The 24,081-nt window shown below is 40.4% G+C and overlaps 1 protein-coding gene across 2 annotated transcripts; it reads right to left on the bottom strand.

Annotated features, from left to right (window-relative positions):
• Positions 1-9,218: 9,218 nt before the first annotated feature.
• On the bottom strand, positions 9,219-18,276 carry LOC135533133 (zinc finger protein 664-like). Of its 2 annotated transcripts, none has more exons than XM_064960545.1 (3): positions 18,194-18,276; positions 12,298-12,735; positions 9,219-10,380 (listed from the first exon to the last, which is right to left on the bottom strand). In XM_064960545.1, exons 2-3 carry the CDS (start codon positions 12,710-12,712, stop codon positions 9,566-9,568), a joined length of 1,230 nt encoding a protein of 409 aa, XP_064816617.1. In that variant the 5' UTR covers positions 12,713-12,735; positions 18,194-18,276; the 3' UTR covers positions 9,219-9,565. The 2 variants fall into 2 exon arrangements, with proteins under 2 accessions (XP_064816617.1, XP_064816625.1); XM_064960553.1 differs by lacking the exon at positions 18,194-18,276 and adding an exon at positions 15,261-15,965.
• Between the last annotated feature and the right edge of the window lie 5,805 nt (positions 18,277-24,081).

The following is a 24,081-nucleotide window of genomic DNA, read 5'->3' as shown; positions in this document are numbered from 1 at the left end:
CTGAATAGGTGTTGAATAGAAGGTGTTGAATGGAAAGTTGTCCAGTTTAACTGCTGCTTTCGTAATATCCTTGACCTCTATGGCAGCTGTTATATCTGGGATGACTGAAGACCTGATGATAGGAGCCTCTGCTTCATAGTCCTGCAATTTATGAACCAAAAAGTCATAACATGTCAAACAGTCATAATAACAGTCAACTATAGTATTGCAATTATATAAATAATGTATATAAATTAACTTGTATACATTGATAATGATGAAAGGTGCCATAGCAAACAAACCAAATCATGCCACAACCAAAACATCCTATTAAGGAAAACAAGAGACATCCTATTAAGGAAAACAAGAGCAAAGAGAAAGAATTCGGCAGACAGAGTGGGAGGAAAGTCACAATTACAAATGAACTTGTAAATCTTTATTCCATCACATCTTAGCCAATATAACAACAATTTAAATGAAACTCAGCAAATTAACTTGCATGGCGGTGCACAACACACTCACCTCCTCTCGTCATGTTCTGTTCAGCCATTAACGAGAACCACATACCTGATTTATAAACAGGGTCATTAAAGGTCACAAATGTTCCAACATAAATGGTTTATTTCTCAGTTATGCTTTTAAGATACAAATGTCAACAATCCTTCCTCCAAAGGACCCTTCTATGGATTAAATGTGAAAATCCCAAAATCTTTTTTCTTCTTCTAGTTTTGTGAGGAATCATCCCAATAGCTTTCTAATAGCTACACTAATGTGGCATACAGACTGTGATTCTCTAGATAACCTTCCGTTCTCAAGTAGTTAATGTTTCCTCTTTCAGAACCTATTCATAATCCACTTCATTTTTACATGTTGAACACTAAATATGTTCCAAATCACATTGAAGTGACATTAGTGTGGGACCAATGTGTCTAATCAACTTCCCCTCGCACTCCATGGTCCTGGGCCTTTCTCTTTGGTTTGGACTAGATGGTATACAGCTCTATGTCAGAATTGAGTTTTTTGAATATACACAGCAGGTTAGGAGAATTAGGTTAAGGTTAGGAAAAGGGTTAGGGTTAGCTAAAATGCAAAATGTTAAAACTTAAAGCTGTTTCCCATCTAGCCTGCAACTAATGTTAGCTTACAGAGTGGGTAACTGCTCACTGCTCCAAAACCTGCCTTCTGACACCATGTATCTAGTCTGTGTTGGCTGACTGTTGGGCCTTCATTCCAACCTCTCCCGTCACTGTGGATTCTATTTATAGCCTTCTCATAAAACTGTGAAGCCCCAGTTATGTGTTTGATAGGCCTATGCTGACAAAGATATCTAGCATCTAACTCATTGCAATTTGAACCCTCTGGTAAATGTGGATAAGTGTAACATTACCAAATACATTAAATGCTTTTTTCCTAAACGGGTATGGACTTACTGCTTGTCTAATAATATATTATTGAATTATTGCAAGCACCACGACCCAACAACCAAGCCACCCTCTGTGAGAAATTCCTGCTGCTGCCACTGCGTCACATGCTCTCTGCTCCTTTTAATACACCAATGGTTCGCATAATGGGTTGTTTACATAGCTAGCTAGTCTGGTGGTGCCTGCAGAGTGTTAGCAAAGATACTTACGTTGCCCTGTTCATATGGGGGAAATGGTGTAGTCGACAGATTTATTAATTTAAACACTGAATAATGTTATGCATAGAATGAAATATAGATTTTATCTTTGAATTGTATGCTGCTACAAGATGTATGCTCAGCACATGTGGGAACTTCTTCAAGACTCTTGGAAAAGCATTCCAGTTGAAGCTGGTTGAGAGAATGCCAAGAGTGTTCAAAGCTGTCATCAAGACAAAGGGTGGCTACTTTGAAGAATCTCAAATATAAAATATACTTTTTTTGGGTACTACATGATTTCATGTGTTATTTCATAGTTTGGATGTCTTCACTATTATTCTACAATGTAGAAAATAGTAAGAATAAAGAAAAACCCTTGAATGAATAGGTGTGCCCAAACTTTTGACTGGTACTGTATATACAGTCATTGGTCCAGATACATCATTCGGGGGGAAAAAACAATTAGCCATCTTGCTTGCTAGCCAGCCACACCACAAAGAGTGAACCTAAAAGACATCTGGTGTCATCGAAACAATTATTGGTACCATGATTGTCTTTAAAAAAAATGTACACAAAGATTGACCATGAAGATCGATCTCCCCTGATCTGGACCCTGCGCCATCTTTTTCTGTTTCCCCTGGTTGATGGTTCCTGATATTTTGAAAACATAATTTAAAGCTTGAGAGGAATGGAAGATGCAGTACAGTGATGCAGTGCTGAGGCAGAGGGCTCATAGTGAGGATGACTGCTATTTTGAATCTGAACTGTGTGTGGAGAGCTTTCTGGCACCCAGAGCTGCTGAGGAATCACCCACGTGGGTGCTACACATTGTGAAGGAGGAGAAGTCCAGTGGCTACATGACTCAGGCTGGTTCCCAGACAAGCCCTCTTCAAGATCGTCACACTTTTCATCAACCACCTCTTTGATCACATTCCTCTAATGAAGGTTCTGACGGTTGTAGGATGGGGCAGTGCTTGCAAACTATCACAGATTACCAAAGGAAACCCAGTCGCGAGCTTTCCAGTGGCGCAAGCTTACCAGACGAGCTGTTAAGTACCTTCTATGCTCACTTCGAGGCAAGCAACACTGAACCATGCAAGAGACCACCAGCAGTTCCGGATGACTGGTGCCGTAGCTGATGTGATAAGCACACTGACTTCGGTCACCACTATTTTGTCCTACCACATGCGCAATGCTGGAAAGTCAACTAGATTTGAAGGCCTAGACTACTTCAAATTAATGCATCAGTTGCCATCTGTTCCTGAAAACAAATTGAAATTAGCTAGCTAGCAGGTTCACCAATTCAGGATAAAAAAAAATTAAAAAATGTCGACACTGCTGATTTTATGATTAGTTAATTTAGTTGTTCATCCCTAAACAGCTGATAACTAGGATGAGATTGCCTGTCCATAGATGTTTGATCGGGTTCATGTCCGGCTATGGCTAGCCATCAAGGACATCTGACAAGATATCTTCTTGGCTGTGTGCTTAGGGTCATTGTCCGGGGCTGGTAAACAGCAATGACTTAACATTTGAATACAAAATTCATATGAAAATGTAATTTGGTGAATAAATAAACGTAATACTTATAAAGTTATTCCTTATTCCTCAGGAATATTTTTTCCCCAAAACGGTCTTCAGTCTGCCATTGATATAAAAGTTTTTCCCCCATTTTCGCTGTGTCGCAAGGTGTTGTGGGATAGCTTCCCCATCAAAGGGAACGGAAAAGTATGCTCCCGTGCGTGCTTTGTTTTCCAGCTCTCCCAAGCACGCTGACTTCGGTCACCACTATTTTGTCCTACCACTGCAATGCCAAGGAGTGAAATGAATGCATCAGTTGCCATCTGTTCCTGAAAACAAATTGAAATTAGCTAGCTAGCAAGTTCACCAATTCAGGATAAAAAAATAGAACTTCTGATTTTATGATTAAACTTAGTACAGCTGATAACTTGCCTTTTCACGTTCCTTTGTTTGGAATCCCACTTGAAAAGTGACAGAGGACTTCCGAATATTTTTTCCCCAAAACGGTCTTCAGTCTGCCATTGATATAAAAGTTTTCCCCCATTTACGCTCTAAATAGAACACAAGTATACATTTTGGAACACCGCCGTGGACTTCCTGACGAGCCTCCCCCAGGTGGTGTGGGTAGGAAACTACACATTCGCCACACTGACCCTCAACACGTGGGCCCATCAGGGGTGCGTGCTTAGTCCCATTCTGTACTCACCGTTCACCCACAACTGCGTGACTGGGCACGACTCCCAACTCCCTCATTAGGTTTGCCGACAACACGACAGTGTTAGGCCTGATCACCGATGACAATGAGACAGCCTACAAGGAGAAGGTCAGAGACCTGGCAGTGTGGTGCCAGGACAACAACCTCCCCCTTAAAGTCAGTGACACCAAGGAGCTGATCGCGGACTACAGGAAACGGGGGGCCAAGCACGTCCCCATTCAAATCAACATGGCTGTAATGGAGTGGGTCGAGAGCTTCAAGATCCTCGGTGTCCACATGACTAATGACCTTTCATGGTTCGAACACACCAACACAGGAGGCTGGGCCCTCAGATCCTCTCAAAGTTCTACAGCTACACCATTGAGAGCATCTTGAGTGGCTGCATCACCGCTTGGTATGGCAACTACTTGGCATTCGCCCGCAAGGCGCTACAGAGTGTAGTGCATACGGTCCAGTACATCACTGGGGCTGAGCTCCTTGCCATCCAAGACCTCTGTAACAGGCTGTGTCAAAGACTCCAGCCCCAAGTCTGGGACCAAAAGGCTCCTGAACAGCTTCTACCCTGAAGCCATAAGACTGCTGAACAGTTAATCAAATGGCGATTCGAACTATTTGCATTGAACCCCTTTTTGAAAAGTATATATTTATTTATTTTTTCACACACACTTTCACACATACTGCTGCTACTGTGTTTATTATCTATCCTGATTGCCTAGTCACTTTTACCCCTACCTACATGTACATAGTACCTCAATTACCTCAACTATCTCGTACCCCTGCACATTGACTCGGTACCAGTACTGCTTGTATATAGCCTCTTTACTATTTTATTGTGTTACTATTTTATTTATTTATTAGTATTTATTTATTTGCTCATCGTTTCTTACTTTTTAAATCTGCATTGTTGAGAAAGTAAGCATTTCATGGTAAACGTCTGTTGTATTCAGCGTATGTGACGTTTTTATTTTATTGATTTGAGTTTTACCTCGCCACTGTGCTTCTACATCTGCATGGCTTGGTCTTTGGGGCTTTAGGCTGGTAAAGTGTTGCACTTTGAGACAACAGCTGATGTAAAAAGGGCTTTATAAAATACATTTGATTGATATGTCATGTAAACATATTTAAAGATGTTTCATTTAGTTTCCTTTTACACACACACACGTGATCCACTGTCTGTTTCCTAAAGACCACACACACACACACACACGATCCAGGGGAAGCCCTTCTTGAGTACTGTTGTCTATAAATAGGCCAACCAACTGTCAGTGGAAGCACTACATGCTGACTCAATTTCCCTACAGGATCTCTTTCAGGCACCTCCAATAAACGTTGATGTGGCAAGCAAAAACTTTTTTTTTTGCTAGTGCTGTGATAAGATAGTGTAAAATAATGAGTTTGAAATATTTATATGCACTGCATGTTTGTTTGGTAACTAGCCAGTCACGCTTACAAAAATGTATTTGTTGCGGCAATCTTCGTGCAAACTAAATAGTGTGCCAGAAGTTTGCAAATGTTTGACACTGGTGGATAATCTGCAGCAAACCTTTGGCAACAATAATATTTATTGCAACTAGTGGCAAATAGTTTACCAGAAGCCATTTCTGGTGAACACATGAGGTCCAAGACCAGTAACCGTTGACGACCAGTCAGGGGGAGAAGAAGAATCCGTTGGAAAATGGAAACCAAACTATCTAGCTGGCTTCCTACCGAAGTTGTCCGGTGAGTGTCTAACTTCCTAATAAACTTTAAAATAGTGTTCGCTAATTGATGCCTAGATGGGATAGAGAAAAAACACATTTTATTGATATCAGTTTCAATCTGTCAGCGCTAGTGACTGACTATCTAGATAGCTAACTGGCTAGCGCGAAGCTAATTAATGTTAGCTATACTTTTGCACAATTAATGTGATATTTAGTTAAGTTAGCTAACTAATGATTTGCCTATAAACATTTTTTTTGTGAATACGTTGCTGTCTTTTAATAACATATGCATGTCAAAATGCTAGCGTCATGGTTCAGTAGCATGTTAGCTAGCTATAAAGTAGCAACAATATGAGCACACCTGGCGCCAAAGCATTACTTTCGCAGATACCCTTCTCCTACCCGTGATGTTGCAAGAGGCGGCACTGAGAAGAGGATGCATATACACCCTGGAAATAGGTTTTTGGTGCACTCACTTATAACACTTTGTTTGAGTGATAAATGTAGCCCGTTCATTCTTTATATCAATTAGATGGGTGACATGGCTGGTGAGTATGCAGGCTATGGACGAACTGGGGCATTTTCAGCTTCCAGGAAATGTTGTACAGATCCTTGTGACATGGGCTCGTGCATTATCATGATTAAACATGAGGTGATGGCGACGAATGAATGGCATGACAATGGGCCACGGGATCTCTGTGCATTCAAATACACAATTGCATTTTAGCGATGGCTATGTTGTCTGTAGCTTATGCCTGCCAATACCATAACGCCACCATGGGGCACTCTGTTCACAACATTGACATCAGCAAACCACTCACCCACATGACGCCATACATGTTGTCTGCCATCTATCTGCCCGGTACAGCTGAAACGGGACTGGGGATTGGGACCATCCATATGTAAAAAAAAGATCACACTTGTTCTTTGGACAGCTAAATGGGATATATATATCCATGCCAGTGTGCCAGTCGAAGGTGACCATTTTCCCACTGAAGTCTGTATGACACCGAATTGCAGTTCAGGTCAAGACCCTGGTGAAGACGACAAGCCTATGAGCTTCCCTAAGACCATTTCTAACCCAAAGTTTCATCAGCTGTCAGGGTGGCTGTTCTCAGACCATGCCACAGGTGAAGATGCCGGATGTGGAGGTCCTGGACTGGTGTGATTACACATGGTCTGCGGTTTTGAGGGCGGATGGACGTACTGTCAAATTCACTAAAACGAGTTGGAAGTGGCTTCTCTGGCAACAGCTCTGATGGACATTCCTGCAGTCAGCATGTCAATTGCACGCTATCCTAAAAACTTGAGACATCTGTGCCGTTGTGTGATGTAACTGCACATTTTAGTGGCCTTTTATTGTCATCAGCACAAGGTGCACCTGTGTAATGCTCATGCTGGAAAAGACTACGGAGAACCCCCGATTGTTAGATTTTTTTCCCCCATCACTCACACCCGAAGATGTCAAACATCTAAAATGATCCAATGTCCGTTGTGTGATGTAACTGGATCATTTTAGTGGCCAGTTTATTGTCATCAGCACAAGGTGCACCTGTGTAATGATCAGGAAGAAAGTCTCCACGGAGAAGAGGATGTGATTTTTTGATCACTAAATTTAAGATATTAAAACTAATAATCATCCAATTTCTGCCGTCTCCAGTTATTTTGCTCAGCTGATATCACACTTAATCATGCATCACAATCATCAATGGTCGTCCAGGAAGATGTCTGTCTCCACAAAACCACCTGATTGGTTTGATTATTTAAGTTGAAAAAACGCTCGGCAATTTTTAGACGCCGTCTCCAAGTTATTTTTTTGATCAACGAATCACAGTAATCATACATCACATCATCAATGGCCAAAGCCTCAATTTTCATTGCCACAGAATTAGCCTGTTTTGGTGTTGAGTTTGAAAGTGGCAAAATGTTAAGCTAACAAGTAAAGCCTGTTTTGATGCCTCCAGTAATGAATACCCTTTGATAATCTGGAAATAAAAAGTTATGAAAAAAAAAACCTTTTTTAAAGTCCTGAATGGCAAAATGTTCACAACAATAAACTATTGATGCCCAGTAAATTGGACGTAATCGTGAAGACTATAATCTGAAATAACATAAAATTAGGAAGTAAGAAAAACCTGTTTTAAATCCAAATATATTTTAGATTCTGTGAAGGCCAACCCTTTGCCTTGATGACAGAAGACTTATAATATATGAAATAACATTATCTCATTCAGGAAGTAACCCAAACATGTTAACTAAATCCAAATATATTTTAGATTCTGTGAAGTAGCCACCCTTTGCCTTGATGACAGCTTGCACACTCTTAGCATTATCTCAATCAGCTACAAGAGTAATGCTTTTCCAACAATCTTGGAGTTCCCACATTTGCTGAGCACTTGTTGCCTGCTTTTCCTTCACTCTGCGGTCCAACTCACCCCAAACCATCTCAATTGGGTTGAGGTCGGGTGATTGTGGAGGCCAGGTCATCTGATGCAGCACTCCATAACGCTCCTTCTTGGTCAAATAGCCCTTACACAGCCTGGAGGTGCGTTGGGTCATGAGAGCCAGTTTGATGGTTTTTGCGACTGCACTTTAAGAAACTTTCAAAGTTTTTGAAATTTTACAGAATGACTGACCTTTGACTAGCTCATGAAGCTGGTTGAAAGAAAACCAAGAGTGTGCAAAGTTGTCATCAAGGCAAAGAGTGGCTATTTTGAAGAATCTCAAATATAAAATATATTTTGATTTGTTAATTTATTTAACTAGGCAAGTCAGTTATTAAGAACAAATTCTTTAAAAAAAATCAAATTACCCGACCCGGAGAAAAATGAATGACGCTGGGCCAAAATGTGCTCCGCTCTATGGTACTCCCAATCACGGCCGGATGTGATTCAGCCTGGATTTGAACCAGGGACTGTAGTGACGCCTGCGATGCAGTGCCTTAGACCGCTGCGCCACTCAGGAGCCCCTCAGTTTAACACTTTTTTTTGTTACTACATGATTCCATGTGTTATTTCATTGTGTTGATGTCTTTGCTATTATTCTGCAATGTAGAAAATAGTTTAAAAAAAATCAAAACCCCAGGAATGACTAGGCGTTCTAAAAATTTTGACTGAGAGATGATTAGATAGGATACACACACAGATTTTCAATTATTTTTTGTTTTCTAATGTTTTATCCCAACGATTTTGGGAGGTTACATGCAAAAAATAAAAATAAAAAATGTGCTAAAACTGCATCAAAACCTCAGGAGAGGCGCCAGGGTATGAGTTGCCGACCGCCATATGCAGCAGCTCCATTCCCATTCATTGAAATGCATTCAAATTGCACGCACGTGCACACGTTCCTGACTCCAGTCACTGGGCAAGATCAAGCGGATCACTTTTGTAAAGTCATCCTTGGGTCACCGCCTTTCAAAGTGTGTTGCATTATGCTCGACTGCATAACTTTTATAAAAATCGTGTGATTAAAAATCAAATCTTGAAAAATGAAGCCCAAATACCACCTTACAGTGCATTCAGAAAGTATTCATATCCCTGGACTTTTTCCACATTTTGTTACAGCCTGATTCTAAAATGAATTTAACTATTTATTTTCCTCATCAATCTACACACAATACCCCATAATGTCAACGTGACCCACAAGCATTATTTCATTATACAATACTCAAACTCCAACACATGACTTTGAATCCTCTACTTTTGCCACTATCATTTTTATTTCATAATATAGCTACAGTGTTTATAACATGACACCCAAGTTAAAAGGTTGTCACCTATTCTTCCTTCACCTCCACAAATATCTACCTATTATACCCATGATTACCATCATTTATTAACATTCAGTGTTTATTACACGATACTCAAGGTTTATAAGATGTTACCCAGGGTTGAAGTGGTAAAACAATAGGTTAGGTAACCGCTGAGCAGTGATCCAGATGACCAGAGACAAGTTGTGTGGATGTTAATGTCAGAACCCCTGTCCTATTTTGGGGGGGGGGGGGTCCTATTCCCATTACAAAAGCAGCCGAACTCACTTTAACAGATATGTCGTTAGATTTGATGAGTGTCCGAAACCTTTCTCATACTCAGAGCAGTGATTAGGCTTCTCTCTTGTGTGTGTAAGCTGGTGTCTATTTAGGGTCTGTAAAAGGGAAAAGCTCATCCCGCAAACAGAGCAGTGGTAAGGCTTCTCTCCGGTGTGAGTTTGCTGGTGTACCTTCAGGGCTGCTACTCGACTGAAACCATTCCCACATTGAGAGCAGTGGAAAAGTTTATTTCCTGTGTGAGTGAACTGGTGTCTCGTTAGGTCTCCTGCCCGACTGAAACCCTTCCCACACTGAGAGCAGTGATGATGCTTCTCTCCTGTGTGAATTAGCTGGTGTGTCTTCAGAGTTGATGAATGACTGAAACTCTTCCCACACTGAGAGCAGAGGAAAGGCTTCTTTCCTGTGTGAGTTATTTGGTGTCTATTTAAGTTCTGTGAAAGAGAGAAACTCTTCCCACAAACAGAGCAATGGAAAGGTTTCTCCCCTGTGTGAGTTCGCTGGTGTATGTTTAGTTTGCTTGGGGTCTGAAAACTCTTTCCACATTGACCACATGGGTGTGTCTTTCTTTTTTTTGTCGGTTTTGATTTGAGGTGAGTTGGACAAATAAAACTGCCTCTGCAATCTGAGCAGGGGTGGGGCCTACAAGTGTGCCTTCTCAACTCCTCTGGATCATAGAAACTAGTGAAGCAGTCCATGCAGTGGTGATGTTTCTGTCCTGAGTTCCTCCGTCTGTGTTGTTTATGGTTTCCTGATGCTGTGGAACTGGGCTCACTGTCTGAACCTGGGTTGGAGCTCTCTCCTGTGGGAATATGAACAGATATGGGGTTAAGGCTTTTTTTTCTCACCAAGTCCATTTTTTTGTCCTAATAACTCGGACCAAAAAGAAAAATACGAGCATGTCATGTTTATGATGCCTTTCACACCAATTGCGAAATATCGTCCTTCTGCAATCCGTCAATATTTTATTCAGACCCATGAGCACCAGGTCATTTCTATGTAAAAGGACCCATGAGCACCAGGTCATTTCTATGTAAAAGGACCCATGAGCACCAACATGTGAAGTTCATAGGAGCATGTCAAATTAGATGTCAAATGAAAAGTGGTCTATATTTGAGAAATTAAGGCATATATACACATTTTAAACATTTGCCATCCTAAAAATGTGAAATAAGCAAAGATTTCTGGTCAAACAGATGGTAAAGGGGTCTTCGGTAAAAACAAGTCTTACGGTACCAGAAATACATCAGAACACAATAAGGAAGTAAAGACGCCAACTAATATTAGCACTTCTATTTAGATTAGGATCAACTTCTCGCCCTTCCGTAAGCTTAAGAAACATTGCCTTGTGTCTTGTAATTCTGTTACCAGAAACCCACATATCTTGAAGATATTGTCTCATTTCTCTCCCTCATGAGGAGGATAATGGAAGTTCACAGAAATAACAAGTAAAAGGTAGAACTATTTATTACATTTTTTTGTTTTAATGATTCAAAGAAAATTGATATCAGAAAAGTGTTTAAAACTCGAAATTACCAAAATCAGTAACATCATTTCTGAAAAATCGGTAACGTAAATTGGCTACAATGGATAATCATAGTAGTCACAAAACACAAATTGGGTTCACAGGTTTGGACAGCACAGTAGAGTATAGTTCAGTACAATAGAGTTAAGTACAGTAGACGTTTATGATTCGTTCAGATTTGGTCCAGACCGGAACGACCTAATTTGGTCGTTTGGAGGCAGAGCTCAATAAAAGAGCTAGCCAGTGTAGAATCATGCCCAAAGTAGGATATTGCATAGTTATACCTTTTATATACCTATTTAGGGTACAGCACCATGAAGAGAATGACATTCATATCCAAATGATCTCCATTTCTGTGTAGTACAGATCAGGAATCCATGATAAATCCGTTACCACAATTCCGTTACCGGGTGTAAATCCACTTCAATAACCAAAAGAGATTTTTATCCAAAGACAACGTGTCATGTCATAGCTGAGATCCCATGATTTCTACAGATATTGTTGAATCTAAATTCAGAGCAGATATTTAAGCGTTTTGGGAAAACATGGACACAAACTGTTTCCAAACTTTGCATCTGCACAGTTCTTCCAGTAAATTAATTTTTTGTAAAAAATATTCAGAGGAAATTGTTAAAAGTAGTCATTGTGCATAGAATTGTATGGTTTGTTAACGCTTGAAAATCAATGGTTTTTGTTAGGCATATATTAAGTACAAAGTCTCAGGACAATTCTGTTATGGTGGAATTGCCCCACTACAATATTATTTATCTCATTACACAGTCCTTCCTCTCTGCAGCAGCGTTTGATGTTGAACAAATATTTAAAGTGTGGGGGAAAAAAGCATTAGACTTGTGAATGGTTTTCAGGGTTGGGGCCAATTCTGTTTCAATTCAGAAAGTAAACCAAATTCTAATTCCAATTCCAACATTTCCTCATTGAAGAGAACTGGAATTTCAGTGTGATTCCTGAATTGACCCCAACTCTGATGTTTTTGTGTGTCCAAAAATCAGAATCCATATTTTTCCAGAATATGTAACGCAGTTGGTGTGAAAAGACCTTTAAAATCAGAAACAAAGCATTGAAGGGGGCTTTAAAATACTTGTTGATACAAGTAGAAGCACTATAATAGGGTTTTGGAATCCCCAGTGGGCGCCAAGGCACCAACTTCTCTCCGTACTCCACACCTGAACATACCTGAGTCAGTGATACTATCTACTTCCTCCTCTTCCTCTAGATCTGGAGCAGACACTTCCCTGTTCTCCTCTTCTTTGACTGCTCTTTCCTCCTCCTCTTCTTCTTCTTTGACTGCTCTTTCCTCCTCCTCTTCTTTGACTGCTCTTTCCTCCTCTTCTTCTTCTTTGACTGCTCTTTCCTCCACTTCTTCTTCTTTGACTGCTCTTTCCTCCACTTCTTCTTTGACAGCTCTCTCCTCCACCTCTTCTTGGATTTCTGTCTCCTCTTCTTCCTCTTTGACAATCACATTGAGTTCCAGTGTTTGACTGCAGTCTTCCAGCTTCACTGACACCATCTCTGGACCCTGCTGTGAGCTTCTCTGTGATGGAACACAACAGCCAGAACCTGGGGACTCTGTGGACTTGGGCTCAGCCATGGCAGGCTAGAAGGTAGGTGGATCTGCAGGTGGCATAGTCATAAGAGGCAGATACAGTGGAGGGTGAGTTGCACATAGCTAGCTGAAACTATACTGAACAAAAATATAAAAACACAACATTCAACAATTTCCAAGTCAGGCCTAGCCAATCAGAATGAGTTTTCCCCACAAAAGGGCTTTATTACAGACAGAAATACACATCAGCACCCCCCTTCTCAAGATGATCCCGCAGGTGAAGGTGTCAGTGATGTGGAGGTCTGGGTTGGCGTGGTTACACCTGGTCTGCTGGTTGGATGTACTACCAAATTCTCCAAAACAACTTGAGGTGGCTTATGGTAGAGAAATTAACATGAATTATCTGGCAACAGCTCTGTTGGACATTTCTGCAGTCAGTATGCCATTTGTACCCTCCCTCAAAACCTGAGACATCTGTGGCATAGTGGTGTATGACAAAACTGCACATTTTAGAGTGGCCTTTTATTGTTTCCAGCACAAGGTGCACCTGTGTAATTAATCAGCTTCTTGATATGCCACACCTGTCAGGTGGATGGGTTATTCTGGTAAATTACAGATGCTCACTATAAGGGATGTAAACTACTTTGTGCACAACATTTCAGAGAAATAAGCTGTGTATGCATATGGAACATTTCTGGGATCTTCTTTCAGCTCATGAAAAATGGGACCAACACATTACATGTTGCATTTTTATTTTTGTTCACTCAAAAGTGTTGTAAATGATCATGGCACTCCTACCGGACTGCCAGTTGTAGAGCTCTATTAAAAATAAATTGGGTGCTTATCATCACCCTGTCTCTCTCTCTCCTCCCTGCTGCAGCGACCACCACAGAACATCAGTGTTTATCGCCTCATCCGTATTGCTGAAGCTGCAACATAATTACAGCCATTTCTGACTGAAAAGTTGTTAACAAAATCCTTCATTTGTTTAGCAAAAACCTTCCTTATTCCCTCAACCTGTAAGCATCTCACGCATGTAAGCAATAGGGGCTGACCTAAAGCATATCAAAATCACAATAATACATTGATTATAACAAATACCGTGACAGCAACATTTGACAGCAAAATGGATGCAGAGGATGTGACAACTTTTTAACTCGAAACGGGGGAATTGTTTACAGGTTACTCAGGGGGTAAAGGGGAAGTCAGATTATGTGGAATAAATGTGACTAGTTGTGGAAAATACTGGAGATCTATAAAAAATAAGGTAAGTAGCCAGCACTGAGTGCATATTATATTGTGCCAAACAGGTGCTGATAGATTACAATATACTTTTTTCTGACCGTTTGGAACAACATAAACAACACCAAACAAATGATAAGCATACCAGAGTGTCTGTTGTCACGTTTTTTTGTTGTTGTTGTAAAGCCTTTATTACAGCACAGACTAAAAAAACGTTGCATTAATTTGTGAAAGCAATTTCCGAAATGGAACGGTTTACATGCTTTAAGGCTAATTATTCAATGGTCGCTTTGTTATTTTAAAACAGAAATGCTTGATTGCATTTCTAAATCAGGAATGACTCGTGTGATGACATGAATGAATAAATGATTGACACAGTAGCCTACATAGAAGTATTGAAATATAGGCCTTAGTAAATGACGGTATTAAGACTAAGGATGCGCTCTTAGGTCTACAGATCGATGGTGCTATACTAAGCCTACTAATGATAATTATACTTATAAGTCATAATTTATTATAATGATCATAAGAATAACAATAAGAAGGATATGGGGGGGGTTTATTATATAATTTCCCAGACAATTTGGACCAGTGTAAAAACAATCGATCTGGTCTAACGAAAGAAAGTGTAAAGCCTTTAGCACAGCAAAGATTAAAAACAGCCAAATTTGTGAAATAGCTTATCCGACGTGTGGTTGTGTGAGGCTTGGTGCTCACGGAATCAGTAGGCTTTTAAACAAACACTCAGACAGGCAACAGAAGCAGGATCTGTCTTATTTCTGGAGATATATGGATGATTTATTTTACTTTTATTTAACTAGGCAAGTCGGTTAAGAACAAATTCTTATTTACAATGATGGCCTAGGAACAGTGGGTTAACGGCCTTGTTCAGAATGACAGATGTTTACCTTGTCAGCTCGGGGATTTGATCTCGCAACCTTTCGGTTACTGGCACAATGCTCTAACCACTAGGCTACCTGTCTCCGAACTCCACCTCATCGTTCTCAACACCTATATGCTGGATAACTTTGCTATTATGCACATAGCAACATGGTCTAGGAAAAGGGACCAATTCAACATCGCACTGATGTGTTTCAGACCCGTGGACAGTGACCACTATCCAATGTGAGAGAACGTGCATGTTATTAAACCAATGTTTTATTGGTGTTGGTTCTGACAATATAACACAATTACAGTAGCACGTCTTAGACTGATGGACTGGACCATCCCCACGGCCTTCACAATGGATCAGTCCACTCAGACAGGAGCCAATCAGAAAGGTGGGGTGCTTGCCTGTTTTACACGTTATTTTGGCATTAATACGTGTCACATATCAATTTGCATTTGGTACCTTGGGTCGAGTGTTAACACCACTGATGAAACCCCCGTTTCTCGACGTGTAAATTGGGGCCATGTCTTTACAGATGTAAGTTGTAACTGCAGCTGTTATCTCCTTCCATCTTCGTGGTTCTTTGCCATATGGAGTGCTGCGGGCAAAAGCCTCTTGCAACGTCTGAGTCGGGGGTTTGTTTTGAGCACTCGACGGTACTTTTTGGGGTCTCATCCGTAGACTCCGTACTGTTTCACATGATTCTTGAGTAGGTGGTAGAGGTTAGTGGTGCTTGAGCCTGTTGTTGGGACCAGCCTGCGGCATATTTCGCAGAGGGCGGGCTCCGTGTCACGTTCACTCTCCTCCAGGTTTGTTTGTGTTGCCAATTTCCTTCCACACCGCACACAAAGCGTGGTGCGATTGACGAAAAATATTGCCGTCAAGTGTAATTTGCGACAAGGAAATAAAGACGTGTTTCTATCGTCACACGCTATATATCGTCATATCGCCCAGCCCTATATTACGGTGTAGAAGTATTAAGAATCGGTATTGCTGCCCTGTCGCTATAGTAACTATTAAGCATGTACAGAGCCTTCAGAAAGTATTCACATCCAATGATGTTTCCCCACATTTTGTTGTTACAGCCTGGATTCAATTGAGATTTTGTGTCACTGGCCTACACACAATAGCACATAATGTCAAAGTGGAATTATGTTGACATTTTTAAATCATAAAAAAATAAAATCTGAAATGTCTTGAGCCAATAAGTATTCAACCCCTTTACAGCAAGTCTTTAAAAAAAAGTAAAGTAAAAATGTGCTTAACAAGTCACATTGATTTGCATGGACTCTCTCTGTGTGCAATAATGGTGTTTAACATGATTATTGAATGACTACCTCATCTCTGTATACATACAATAATCTGTGAGGTTGAGCAGTGAATTTCAAACACAGATTCAACCACAAATATGGGAGATTTTCTAGTGCCTCGCAAAGAAGGGCACCTATTGGTAGATGTGTCAAAAATAAATATATAACAGACATTGAATATCCCTTTGAGCAGGGAGAAGTTATTGATTACACTTTGGATAGCGTACACTCAGTCACTACAAAGATACAGGCGTCCTTCCTAACTCAGTTGCCGGAGAGAAAAGAAACCACTCAGCGATTTCTCCATGGCCAATGATGACTAAAACAATTAAAGGAGTTTAATACATTGTAGTTACTCTACAATACTAACCTAATGAAAGAGTGAAAAGAAAGCTTGTACAGATTAAAAAATATTCAAAAACATGCATCCTGTTTGCAATAAAATACTGAAGTAAAACTGAAAAAAATGTAACAAAGAAATTAACTTTATGTCCTGAATACAAAGCGTTATGTTTGGGGCAAATCCAACATTACAACACTGAGTACCACTCCTCATATTTCCAAGCATGGTGGTGGCGGCTTCATCATGTTGTGGCTCTGCGTGTCATCGGCAAGGACTAGGGAGTTTTTAGAATGAAAATAGTTGGAAGAGAGCTAAGCACAGGCAAAATCCTGGACAAAAACCTGGTTCAGTCTGTTCCAACAGACATTCACCTTTCATCAGGACAATAACCTACAACACAAGGTCAAATATACACTGGAATTGCATACTAAGATGACATTGAATGTTCCTAGTTAGTTTTGACTTAAATCAGTTTGACAAATATGGCAATACTTGAAAATGGCTGTCTAGCAATGATCAACAACTAACTTGTCAGAGCTTGAAGTTTGCAACTATTGTACAATCCAGGTGTGCAACGCTCTTACCCAGAAAAACTCACAGCTCTAATCACTGCCAAAGATGACTATAATATGTATTGAATCAGGGGTGTTAATTCTTATGTAAATGATACATTTCTGTATTTAATTTTCAATAAATTCGCTAACTTCTTCTAAAAACATGTTTAAACTTGTATCGGATATTGTGTGTAGATGAGTGAGAGACATCTGTAATCCATTTTGAATTCAGGCTGTAACAACAAAATCTGGAATAAGTCAAGGGGTATGCATACTTTCTGAAGGCCCTGTATCAGAGGCCTGCAACACCTGTTCTGGACAGCCAATCCACATGGTGTGCAGGCTCTTGTTCCATACCAGCACTAACACAGTGGGTTCAGCTAAATCAAATAACCATAATCCTCAATTTAGCCCTTATTACTTGACATTCGTATGGGTAGGAATACTTTCTAAAGGCACTGTAGCTATTGCTTATGGTATGTCCCTTTGCATAACCATGACCTGCTTGATATGCTAATGCCCTCCTTTGTCATGTTTAGTCCTGGCAGTCTCATACATGTGTAACTATATGTTAAGCCAGTCATATGGCATTACTTCATGATTTATGCACCTTTGTTGATGTGTTCCTAATGCGTTTCTCTAGGTCTCTCTTCTAGACCGCCACTTCCTACTTTACCGTGCTATCGGCCTTACAAGCCCCAAACCCTCCCGCCATATGCAACTGTGTTTATTATAAATATCCTCAACGTGGATTATTAACCTCCATCTCCTAAATGTGTTCTGACCGATGCTGCAACACCCCGGAACTAGCCTATACAGTCCACATAGTCCTTTTATTTTTGAAATCGTAGCTACTGTAAGTAGTATAGGTAGTACTAACTAATTTGGGTGGGTCTACATTGGGGCTATTGAAGTGATGAGAAAAAAATGTAATGTCGACTTCTAGCTAATCTCGGTTACCCAGAAGTAAATTATCGCTAAACCTTACGTGGTGGAAAATAGTTCAGGACTGTTGCTCCTCTTCATCACTGCTAGTAAACAAAACAAGCTAACGTTGGCTAGCTAACAGTAGATAGGTTGTTGTCCTTCAGTAGCGGTTAATCTTCCAATGAGGTTTTAACTGACGATTGATAATGGAAGCCAGACTATATTCACGCTCATGAATAATTCAACAGATCATAAACTCACCTTTAAAAATATCCCTTGTTGTCAGTTGCTTGGCTGAGTAAGGACACGCGACGAAAAGAAGCAGAAACGTAAACTTCCGCCCGCGTTTCTAAAAACGGAAGTGGCGTTATATTTGTGCTGCCGTCAGTTAGATACTGTAGATATGTAGCCAGCAACTCAACGGCTTTCCAATACATCAAAAACATATAAGGCAGCTGAAAATTATATAGTATTGATACTTATTCCCTTCTGCCACTACCAAAACGCTACAGAATTAAATAGTTAAACTCTATAAAAGGGGCAGCACAGATAGAGCAAGCTAACAAAGTTAGCTAGCATCGTTAGCATTGGTGTGTGGATGTTTTGTTTGCAGCAGTGGTACTAACATATGAAGTACCATGTACCATCATTTGTTAGACATCGAGTTTTTACCTGATACTAAAGGAATTATTACATGTTACCCAGAGTTGAAGTGATAATGCAGGGTAAGTATATCATTTACATTTAAGTCATTTAGCAGACGCTCTTATCCAGAGCGACTTACAAATTGGTGAATTCACCTTCTGACATCATAGTTCTTGACAACATTATAGTTCTTGACAACATTATCGTTCTTGACAACATTATCGTTCTTGACAACATTATCGTTCTTGACAACATTATCGTTCTTGACAACATTATCGTTCTTGACAACATTATAGTTCTTGACAACATTATCGTTCTTGACAACATTATAGTTCTTGACAACATTATAGTTCTTGACAAAATTATCGTTCTTGACAAAATTATCGTTCTTGACAACATTATAGTTCTTGACAACATTATAGTTCTTGACAACATTATAGTTCTTGACAATATTATAGTTCTTGACAACATTATAGTGCTTGACAACATTATAGTTCTTGACAACGTTATAGTGCTTGACAACATTATGGTGCTTGTCTGCATTACGGTGCTTGACTACATTACAGTAATTAACTGCATTACCGTGCTTAACTACATTATGGTGCTTGACTACATTACGGTGCTTGACTGCATTAGGTTCTTGACTACATTATGGTGCTTGACTGCATTACGGTGCTTGACTACATTAGGGTGCTTGACTACATTAGGGTGCTTGACTACATTAGGGTGCTTGACTACATTAGGGTGCTTGACTACATTATGGTGCTTAACTACATTATGGTGCTTGACTACATATTTTTTGTCTCTAGCAAATCATATAATTCGAAATTAATTTTGGACATTTATTTTGAAGTCAAAACAAGTGCATCAAAACATAATTTACTATCATATTCTAATTTAACTACTTAATCCTAGTGTGCACTAATAGTGGAATGTCACTGAACACCCATCTATAAACATTGCTTGACCACTTCAACTTGTCAACCTGTAATCGAACATGCTACGTTGTCAGACGTTCTACCTTGTCAGACGTTCTACCTTGTCAGACGTTCTACCTTGTCAGATGTTCTACCTTGTCCCGGACCTGCTGTTTTCAACCCTCTCTCTCTCCCCCTCTTTCGCTCTCTCTCCCCTTTCTTTCTCTCTCTCTCTCCCCCTCTTTCTCTCTCTCTCTCTCTACCGCACTGGCTGTCTCGACCTTTGAATGCTCGGCTATGAAAATCCAACTGACATTTACTCCTGAGGTGTTGACCTGCTGCACCCTCTACAACCACTGTGATTATTATTTGACCTTGCTGGTTATCTATGAACGTTTGAACACCTTGAAGAACGATCTGGCCATGTACTCTTATAATCTCCACCCGGCACAGCCAGAAGAGGACTGGCCGGAGTTTTTCCTAGCCACCGTGCTTTTACATCTACATTACTTGATGTTTGGGGTTTTAGGCTGGGTTTCTGCAAAAGCACTTTGTGACATCTGCTGGTGTAAAGGGCTTTATAAATATATTTGATTTGATTTAATAATTTGCCTATTGTCCTCCCTCCATCTGGCTACAGGCATGAGGTGGCCCGGGATTGATGCCTTGGTTCCCTGCCCCAACAGAATTCATAATTTCACTTCAGGGCGGTTGATTGATTTTTACCAATGACGATGTGTGTGGTGTGTCCCAGCAGTGACCAGGATGGGCATGTGATGAATGGGGTTTTGACTGGGTGGGTCTGGAGATGGACCAGTCAGTCAACAGATGGTGGTTAGTTAGACCCTTTGCCTCGCCCCCTCCCTCCCCAGTGCGTAGGGGCTTTGCTGCTGGCTTGTGACAGCAGTCAAACACCATCCATCAAAAATGTGGGAGATTATGCAGTCAGTCAGAAACAAAACAACCACATCTCTGAATGAGCAATAATGTGGTGGATACTGTATTTACAACCCTATCTGTAACGTGCCCAATCTGTCTATTGTAAGAATTACAGTATATTCTTGTATTGACAAGTGCAATCGATCAGGTTTTTGGAAGGGTAACTGCTTGAGAAAGTTGATGAGACGGCAAATTAACTGTCAACTCTCCATTGAATTTGGTCAAATGAGTAGACATTAAAAAGTATATCTAGTGCTGAGATCCATTTGTGTCTCTGGGCATGATATGCAAGAGAAATGAAAGAACACTTGCATTCACAATGGAGAGCTCTAGAACTCACGTCCTGATTTGCCTATTTCCAGTGTATTTGGCCTGATAGGGAGGAAAATAGATCTGACTATGGCTGCCTGTCTGGAGCCAAAAGGGCTGAGAATTAGCTCTGCTTTCAAATGGGGAAACGTGGTGTGTGATAGCGGTGTGTAGTTTAGTAGCAGAGCAGAAGTTAAGACACACCTGGTAAATTGATCCGACAGACGATATATACTGAGTACTGATGACAAGTAGTGTTCATGTTAACGCAAGAACCCCTGCTCTATTATCACATAACAGTTGCGTTTGGTAAATGATATTTACATAATAACATGTGTTTGCATGTTTTACTTCTGTGGTTTGAAGTAGACTTTCTTCTAAAGCAACAGTCCAGTGTCAGACCTGTGATACTTTAACCAGTGTGTCTTCATATTTTATGACCAACAGAAACCCTTCCCACACTGAGCAGTGGAAAGGCTTCTTTCCTGTGATGCTCAGCTGGTATCTATTTAAGGTCTGTAAAAGAGGGACAACTCTTCCCACAAAAAGAGCAGTAGTTCAACTCGTTCCATTTGAGTTACTTGGTGCATCTTTAGTTTGCTATTCCCCCATTGACCACAGGGGTATGTTTTCTTTCTTTTGAGAGTCTGTTGGGTGATTTAAGGTAAATTGGACAAATAAAACTGTCTCTACAGTCTGAGCAGGGTTGGGGCCTACAAGTGTGCCTTCTCAACTCCTCTGGCTCATAGAAACTAGTGAAGCAGGCCATGCAGTGGTGATATTTCTGTCTTGAGTTCCTCTGTGTTGTTTATGGTTTCCTGATGCTGTGAAACTGTGCTCACTGTCTGAACCTGGGTTGGAAATCTCTTCTGTGGGAACATGAACAGATATGGGGTTAGAATAAGGAACAGAGCATTGGATGGGCTTTAAAGAGCAACTTCCCCTAAAAAAAAATTCCTTTGAAAACAGCCTGTGGCGTCGATATAAGTCAGACACATTTAGTCTAGTGTCACAATTGACTACAAATTGTAAATAGGATAATTATGGTCTTTTTTTATTTTACCTTTATTTAACTAGGCAAGTCAGTTAAGAACAAAATCTTATTTTCAATGACGGCCTAGGAACAGTGGGTTAACTGCCTTGTTCAGGGGCAGAACGACAGATTTTTACCTGGTCAGCTCTTGCAACCTTTCGGTTACTAGTCCAACACTCTCACCACTAGGCTACCCTGCCGCCTCAGTCTCGTTTTAAAATGGAATTTGAACTTCAGTGCGTCACAAGTAAATGAAGGTTGGGTTTGGATTACAATTATGTCAACAAATCATGCCTACTTTTGCCATTCTCCAAGTGCAAATCGCCCCTCTGCCCACTTCGATTCCCTTCATTGAATGGGGATCATGGCCATTTGAGACTGAAAAGCCCAATACGAACTGACCATGTAATGCTTCCAGCAGATGCACAGCTGATGCTTTGCATGCCCAGCCAAAGGACCCCATCATGAGGAATAGGTGGTTGGAGTTTGTTGGTCCCCAGTGGTGGTGAGTATACCGCTAGCTAGACCATAGACTGCTGGTTATGAATACAGTCCATTCGGAAAGTATTCAGACCCCTTGATGTTTCCCCACATTATGTTGTTACAGCCTGGATTCAATTGGGATTTTGTGTCACTGGCCTACACACAATAGCCCATCATGTCATGGACATTTAAAAAAAAAAAAAAAATTAAAAGCTGAAATGTTTTGAGTCAAGTATTCAACCCCTTTATAGCAAGCCTAAAAAAAAGTAAAGGAGTAAAAATGTGCTTAACAAGTCACATAATAATTTGCATGGACTCTCTATGTGCAATAATGGTGTTTAACATGATTTTTGAATGACTACCTCATCTCTGTACCCCACACCTACAATTATCTGTAAGGTTCCGCATTCGAGGTAGTGAATTTCAAACACAGATTCAACCACAAATACCAGGGAGGTTTTCCAGTGCCTCGCAAAGAAGGGCACCTACTGGTAGATGTGTAAAAAATATATAAGACATTGAATATCCCTTTGAGCAGGGGGAAGTTATTGATTACACTTTGGATGGTGTAGCAATACACCCGGTCACTACAAAGATATAGGCGTCCTTCCTAACTCAGTTGCCCAAGAAAATAGAAACCACTCAGCGATTTCACCGTAGCCAATTGTGACTTTAAAACAGTTGAGTTTAATGGCTGTGATTGGAGAAATGAGGATGGAAAACTGAAAACAGAAAAAAAGTAAAAGAAATTAACTTTATGTCCTGAATACAAAGTGTTATGTTTGGGGCAAATCCAACAACACAACACGAAGCACCACTTCTCATATTTCCAAGCATGGTGGTGGCTTCATCATATTGTGGGTATGCGTGTCATTGGCAAGGACTAGGAAGTTGTTTTTTAGAATGAAAATAAATAGAATAGAGCTAAGCACAGGCAAAATCCTAGACGAAAACCTGGTTCAGTCTGTTCCAACAGACATTCACCTTTCATCAGAACAATAACCTACAACACTTATGTGCCTTTTACTGAGGAGTGGCTTCCATCTGGCCACTCTACCATAAAGCCCTGAGAGCTGCAGAGATGGTTGTCCTTCTGGAAGGTTCTCCCATCTCCACAGAGGATCTCTGGAGCTCTGTCAGAGTGACCATCGGGTTCTTGGTCACCTTCCTGACCAAGGCCCTTCTCCCTCGAATGCTCAGTTTGGCCGGGCAGCCAGCTCTAGAAAGAGTCTTGGTGGTTCCAATCTTCTTCAAATTAAGAATGATGGAGGCCACTGTGTTCTTGGGGACCTTCAATGCTGCAGACATCTTTTGGATCTGTGCCTCGACACAATCCTGTCTCAGAGCTCATTTAAAAAAAACAGTTTTTGCCTTGTCATTACAAGATATTGTGTGTAGAATGAGGACTTAAAACAAATCTATTTTAGAATAAGGCTGTAATGGAACAAAATGTGTATAAATGGTAAGGGGTCTGAATATTTTCCAAATGTACATTTATAATATTAGAAAGGAACTCAGGGATGGCAGGTAGCCTAGTGGTTAAGAACATTGGGCCAGTAGGTTGCTGGTTCGAATAGGGAGAAATAACATGGGTGTTTTCATTAGTCGAATTCAGTTGCAATACATTTTGCAACTGAAACCGTTTACTCCAAACGGAAAACGATTTGCATCAACAATAATTTATATTGGACAAATGAAAAGGGATACTTCGGGATTTGAGCAATGATGCTCTTTATCTACTTCCCCAGTCAGATTAACTCATGGATACCATTTTTATGTCTCTGTGTCCAGTATGAAGGAAGTTAGAGGTCGTTTTGTAAGCC

Source organism: Oncorhynchus masou, chromosome 5, assembly GCF_036934945.1.
Source record: "Oncorhynchus masou masou isolate Uvic2021 chromosome 5, UVic_Omas_1.1, whole genome shotgun sequence".
Taxonomy (NCBI): domain Eukaryota; kingdom Metazoa; phylum Chordata; class Actinopteri; order Salmoniformes; family Salmonidae; genus Oncorhynchus; species Oncorhynchus masou.
Note: the sequence above shows the minus strand (reverse complement) of the source record. Positions and strands in the feature narration are given on the sequence as shown.